This window comes from Pomacea canaliculata, linkage group LG4 (genome assembly GCF_003073045.1).
Source record: "Pomacea canaliculata isolate SZHN2017 linkage group LG4, ASM307304v1, whole genome shotgun sequence".
Lineage (NCBI taxonomy): Eukaryota > Metazoa > Mollusca > Gastropoda > Architaenioglossa > Ampullariidae > Pomacea > Pomacea canaliculata.
Genome location: NC_037593.1, coordinates 26,433,111 through 26,440,298, shown reverse-complemented (window position 1 = coordinate 26,440,298; position 7,188 = coordinate 26,433,111). Strand labels below are relative to the sequence as shown.

General features: G+C 36.5%; 1 protein-coding gene across 1 annotated transcript in view; it reads right to left on the bottom strand.

Annotated features, from left to right (window-relative positions):
• Positions 1-106: 106 nt before the first annotated feature.
• LOC112562486 (dyslexia-associated protein KIAA0319-like protein) overlaps positions 107-7,188 on the bottom strand; it is a 30,470-nt gene continuing 23,388 nt past the window's right edge. Inside the window, exons 21-26 of the mRNA XM_025235767.1 lie at positions 6,846-6,888; positions 6,754-6,805; positions 6,351-6,473; positions 5,777-5,873; positions 5,362-5,453; positions 107-4,763 (exon numbers count right to left, since the gene is read on the bottom strand). Of these exons, the coding sequence (XP_025091552.1) occupies positions 4,615-4,763; positions 5,362-5,453; positions 5,777-5,873; positions 6,351-6,473; positions 6,754-6,805; positions 6,846-6,888 (556 nt within the window). The 3' untranslated portion in view covers positions 107-4,614. The remainder of the gene's footprint in view (positions 4,764-5,361; positions 5,454-5,776; positions 5,874-6,350; positions 6,474-6,753; positions 6,806-6,845; positions 6,889-7,188) is intronic.

The following is a 7,188-nucleotide window of genomic DNA, read 5'->3' as shown; positions in this document are numbered from 1 at the left end:
GTCTTGCATCTGAATGGCTAGTGTTTTAACACATCATTTGTTTACATATACAAGTACAGATATCTACTGTGTTGGCACAAACACATGAACACACAAGCCCATTAAATAGTTTTTGTAATCAAATGAACCTGTATTTGTCACCAGTATAAATATGTAAACAGCAACAGTTGACAGGAAATGTCTTGCACTGACTACTTCACTATCAAGCAGTCCAGTAAGTGGATCCCAAGTTCTGGCACACACAAAAGCAACAGGGGTGGACAATGAATTGTTATTAGCTACTTGGCCAGCTAAAACATTCCATCATTCAAATACACACTTCTAAACACACACACTGAAAGACATAACATTTCCTACTTTTATGTTACCCCCATCATTAGCTAATCTTCTGAGTGAGTGTGAGAAAAAAAAAAGAGAGAGGAGGACAGTATGCGCATATGCATATGTATGCATGGAGAGAAAAATATGAGGAGAAAATAAATACAAGACAGAAAAATATAAGAAAGGGAAAGAGGACTGAAGATTACTTAGCCTTAAAAGATGATTTCAAGCAAATTTGTCTCCCATTCCCAGAGTAAAACATTAATAAATAAAATAACAACAACAAAACAAAGCCATATGAAACTGCCTGACCCTGCACTTTCTGGTCATGAAAGATTTTACATTCAGGCTAAATCAGATCTGTAACTGCATGCACACACAAAAAACATTAGAATTATGTTGGAATGCTGAAGACATTAAAATATCATTTTGCACTCATGTCTACAGCTTCACTGGAATACTGAAGGCATGACAAATATTGTTTCTAAAGAGTAAGCAGAAAGCACTGCTGGATTTAAAGTCAAGCATTTTAAAGCAAGTTCTCATCCTTTTCCCACAAACTGAAAATAGAAAAGACAAATTTAAATGAGATTAACAAGTGAAAGCCTAGAAAGCTAAGCAAAAATTAAAAATACTTTTCTTTCTAATATCTGAGTGCTATGTTGAAACTTGAAACTTGATTTAAGATAAAGGTTGTGTGTGTAAACTGACAGATGAACTGCTCTGCTACAGATGTATCAGACAAGCCAAGTAACTCCCTTCTGCCATAAATTGCAATAAAAATTTCAATTACCTACTAGGAAAATAATTCTAGAAAGGTCACCAGAAGTGCAGAAATGTTAAATAAAATTGGATAAAATAACAATACTTTCTAGCATGCAAATGCACTTCAACAATCTGTTCTGTAAACAGCTCTTCCCTAGTAGGACAGGATAAGATAAAAATAAATTTAAAAAATATACTGAGGGGAAGGGAAGGAAGGGCAGAAGAGTTTGAGGAAGTCAGATGAAGACAACCTACTAGCCAAGTGGGAAGAAAACATTATTTTACAATAAACTACCACAGATGTTCAATAAGGGTTTTTCTTTAAACATGTCAAGCTGGAATGTTTAGCTAATAAATGCTGTAACAAGTTTAAAGGTTCTCATGAAATAAATAAATGTTAGGTGTACCCTTTCAGTAATAAAGAAGAATGAAATGTTTATACTTGGTCTGGATCATAGGATTGGTTGATTGGTTGGTTGAGTTTTGCATCATGCCACCAATTGGTTTGGATCATATAATTTGTTAAAAAAAACTTGAAATGATTGAACAATTTCTGTTGGGTAAATTTTTGGCATCAGATAAATTTTATAGATTTAAATATGATATATGGCACAAACAACTACAAATCTGTGTGCACACATGTGTGATGTACAGGAATGATAAATGAATAAATGAGAAACAAATTAATAGGGAGAAAAACAAACAAACAATGTAGTAAAAAAGATGCTCTAGTGATCCCTTTTTAGCTATTGTTTTCTGTACATATTGCCGAAGAACATTTCAATTAGCACAGAATGATAATGGTTGGCAAAATCATGTAACTCTGATCAAAGAAAAATTACCAAAAATGTACACATTAAATTACCCCAATGTACACATCAAAAGACACATTACTTGTTTTATAGCAATGTGAAAAAATAGACTTTATACTTTGTCAATGGTATAACATTCTTTCAAAACACAGCAATTAAAGATACAAGTCAGTGAATATTATTTAACAAGCTAGCAAAATACTGACCTCAATGGCAAAAATGAATAAAATGACAAAATGGGAACGTGTAAGCACAATCAAAGTACTGAACGTAAGGGTAAGAGTCATGGATTTCATACAAACTGAAAATTAGAAAGATGCCAAGGGATCTTCATAAATGTTAGTTAAAATATTTGACATTTTGTCCTGTTACTAAGCTTGTTAGGAAGTTCCTCCACAGGATGCACCTTGTGTAATAGAAGAACTGAAGCATCTATTTCCTTTTCTGATCGCCATGACAAAACACACACACACACACAAATGCAAACAGACTGAGCGATACAAAAATAGTAACAAATTGAAGATGGTTTCATATACTCACTTCCCCTTTCAGAAACATGAGTAGTGTAAGAAAAAGCTGGAAAACTAAAAATGTAACAGCCTATTAGTCAAATTTCCATTAATTATAATTTAGCATTTTCTAATGTTGAGATTAATGCATTATTATTCAGATTTACTGATGAGCAAAGCCCAAATCTTAATAAAATTTTAAAAAATCATATACAGAATTAGCTCACAAGGCTGTATTGATGAAATAAAATACTTTTCAGGATGTTCTGAGCTAAAGCATAGTTAAGTACAGCAAAAAAGAAGTATTTCAGAATCAGTAAATAGCGATACCTCTAAATTGTGTTTTTTGTCAAAATACACTGCCATATTCATTGTTAAAGCGATAATGTTATAAATAATAAAACATTAAAATATCTCTAAATCTTAGCACCACCTAGAATCTGAAAACATTTTCCATGTGCTTCAAGTTCTATCCAACACTAGCATCTTGCACAAGCAAATTGCACTTAACAAGTTATTCCATGTTATATAGCATCTCGTCCAGCTAACCATCCCCTCCACAATTTGCACTTCATCTGACAGAATCAAACAATTAAGACTTGACAAAAAATACAGTCATTAATGATAGAAATCAATTAAAATTTGAAAGAAAAAATCTTTAATAACGATTAAATAAAATCCTGATGATCACAAAACTGAAAGCATATGACTTGACCACGAACTCTGCATGCACCCATCTACACAAGGACACATGCAAAATTCCACTCAAAAGCACTTGCTGTGTGTGTGTAGTTTCGTTTTTAAAAATAAATTTCACTAGCACATTGGAATTAAACATATTATTGCAAGTCATGGAATTCCTTACCCAATTTGTGCCAAACACCATTATTCAGAATTTGTGTAACACACCTGAGAGATCTCCACATGATGCAAGAGGCATTTGCATCAGAATAAATGCAAAGAAAATGTCCTCAACATTTTTTAACAGGTACAGAAATACAAAACATTATGTACAAGACCTTTTATGGTCAGAGGCTGAGTCTTTCACATGCTCATGAACTGTTTGCAGCTATCTTCATAAGGTGGCACAACACGCGGGGGTGTGCAGTTCATCCCACAACCACAAAGATTAGGGGTTACCAAGAATAACACGACACCACCAAACCTGTAACACCCTAGTATGTTGCTACAAATATCACACTTATACCTCCTTCACAACAACAGTGAAGGGCATCTTCAAAAGTCAAAAGCTTACTATAATGGATGGTCTGGACTCAGCTTTTGCTGATTAACCATCATAACCTTTCTTTTTTTAACTCCTGCCCCCCCATCACTCCCTCCCCCGCACCCCAAAAAAACCCCAAACTTATGTCAAAATCTACCATCATGTATGCATTGGCTCTGTCACTTGCTCTGGTGATATTCCAACATCATTGTTGCCTCAGTGAGTCTTCATCGCCACATGAAGGGTAGGGGTGGGTGAAAGTCACAATGGTCCATAATCTAAATATTTCATTATTAACATTATTAACAGGTTCATACAAAATTCTCCCTAATGCACACTTACACACAGCACATTTGTACTGCTATGGTGAATTTCAAGAAGAGGCAATATGAATGTCTTCATAGAGAAGAAATATTCTGCTTGTTAGGCATTTTCCCTTTTTTTTGGTTTTTTTCTGTCTTTTGGTTCCTATGAGCCGTCATGTCACTGATCATCTTTTGATCGTTAAGCACACACAGACACTTCCTCTTTAACTCTTCAATGCCAAAGATATTTTCTGAACTTCTCATCCTATAAACTGGTCGGTTGTCTGCACACAGCAGGTGCTCAACAATGACAAAGCTGGTCATTTTCTTTCTGCGCCTTCTGCTTAAATATAACAACTCTCATGACATGCCACTAACAGTTTTTGATTTTCTTTCAATCACTCAGATAAAATGCCGATTTTCACCATCAGCTGCCAGAAAACAGATGACAGGAAGACCACCAGCAGTGACAGCCTTGAAATCGCTCCCACATGGTCCTGCACAAAGACAAGACTGTGCAGGAGACTGTCTTTGTGTTTTACTCTCTTTACAATGATGTGCAGCATCAAGCAGCCACAGTGAAACAGTAATAAAATCTTTGATGTACTGTCAAGCAGCTGAAAGGAGCACAGCAATAGTAAGCAAAGTCCACTGGCTGGTGCACACAAGGTGTGCTGCTATGCCTTTGGTTTGGGTCGCAGGTGTTTGGACATGCCATTTAATGGCTTTAGATGACCGTTCTGGGGTTTGCCGCTGACAAAGAGTGTTTCTTCCTCACTGGAGAAATCAGATTCCGAGACCATGACACTGCTGTTCTGGATTTTTCCTGTCAGTAAACAGATGAAATTGACAAAACTGAAGAGGAAAAGTTAAAAAAGGAAGAATGAAAAGGTAATGATATACAGTGATAAAGATGATAAAAACTAGCTACATGATGCAATTCTGGCCATGATCACCAACATGTAGCTTGTTTATGGTTGTTTAAATGTTTGTGTGCTTCAATTTATCTTAAAAAGAATATTGCTAATACCGAAAACTCAGAGATAAAATCCACAAGCAGGTGACAAAACATTAAAAAGTTACAAAAAAAGTAAAAGTGTAATATTATGCTGATAAATTAGAGGTGATGTAAATGAGAAACACTGCTGAATTTTCCTTAAGAAAGTCATGGATTGGAAAAACCTGTCCTTCATAAAAAAACTGTTGTAAAAAAACAGATAAATGATGATAGCAAACTCTCTATGTGCAATCTACAAAAGAGCTGAAGAAATCACTGGAGGCACTGTCAAGCCTTCTTTATGACAGCTTGAGTGTTCGAATATGAACCAATGCATGCAGGTAGATCTACATTTATACAATCTCATGCATACTGTTTATGCAGGCATGCTTTCTTACTCTCTGTTTTCTGTTTTTCATTACTTTACCTTTCTGCATGAGTTCCAGATCATCTCTTTCTTCTTGATCTTCATCCCGAAGCAGAGAGTAGCGATGCCGTTTTTTAGTCTTGATTCGGCACCTGTTCATTAATCTCATCAGTAACTCCTCTTTTCACTCACTTCAAGACTCAAGTTTGGCAAACAAGGCTATTCTAAAGGTGTGACACTGATATGCATGTATATCTGCACTCTCTTCAAGGTAGTTTACTAGGTGTACATCTGAACATACAATAATGCATGAATACAACCCTCACTTGCCCTTGCCATGCATGTATGGATGTGCAAGTGTGCATGTGCAAGAAAGCACAAATGTGTGTTTACAAATACAAGGATGTGAGTCTGCTCAGACATGCATATTGAATACCCAAATACACAAGCCACCATGAACACAGTAGCTACATACCTCTTAGAAAGACAACAACAGATAACTCCCCACACCCCTGTGATGATGGCCACCATGACGACAAAGCTGACAATCACCACATACAGGATGCTCCACTCTGGAACCAAAAACAAGAAAACCAGTTCATACAGTATTGGAAACATTTGCCCCTGTGTGGTCTCCCCTGTGTAGCTGTTCTTTGGTGTTTGAATGTGTGCTTTGTTTTGTGTTGAGCTATCTGTTTGGTTGTGCTTTAATAATAAGCACAGCAGGAAATCATACAATATGAATTGTAATTTAATTATAATTATAAATTCTGTGATTAACTGGCGTCGTTCACTAGGTAATCCCTGAAATTATTCAATATTAGTTTTGTGTCTGTGTAAGAAAAGCGTGCAAATGTGTAAGTGTGCGTATGTGTGGATGCATGCTTATGTGTGTAGGGGGAGGGGATGTGCAAACCTGCACACATATTCTCTACATTTTGAGTCCAGCACATGCCACGCATTTTACTGTTCCAGCTGCTAAGAAATCGATCATGGCTACCATGCAGGAAAAGGCACCAAGGTGAAGGCTGACAGGCATTTACACTCACCACAGTTACTTCCATGCTGCCACATTGATGCTTTGATGAAATTGGACATCCAGAAGGCTTCACACAGGCACAGCTTAGTCCTCTGATCACAGTGACCATGTCCTGAGCAGTTGTTCTGGCACACTACAGAGCATTAAATTCAGATATTGCAGTAGCCCCTTTGGACATGACACAACAGTTGTTCTAACAGAACATCATTCGGAACCTAAACACCTACTTGTTCAAAAAATATTCAGTCACTATTTGTTCAGATATAACTGAACTAGAAAACTACTACCCTAATATTGATAACACAATATACAAAATAAGCTTAGTGTAGAGCAGTGAATATTAGCTATCCTACAGACCATTAAAACTATTTAAGCCTACATGCTGTTGTCAGAGGAAAAGAGAGATTACTCACATAAAGTGTCCAGAAGAATGATATCGTAGCTGAGGATGGTACGGGAGTTCAGCTTACTTTTAAGCAGTTGTACTGTGTTTCAGTCCACTCACCGTGTGTCCATCCTTCTGTCGCACGAAGAAGATCAGACGCAGGCTGCACAAGCATCGAACCCAACACATGGCTATAAGCGTAAGTATTCAATAGTATTCAATCTCAATGGGGGATAAAATAGGGGTTATCTAGGTAGGCATTGTCATTACTTCTCCTTTGTGTCTGACAGTATCAATGACAGCCCTTCGCCTAACAACTTTTAGCCTTTGTTTAGTGTGTTCATAATACCTTTGCATACCAAGAAAAAAAATATTTCCATATATTTTCAGAAGTGAATAGCTCTATCTTCCCTTTTATGTAAGAAAAGACAACATAACTGCTGCTGCAGCCCAGCTAACTCTG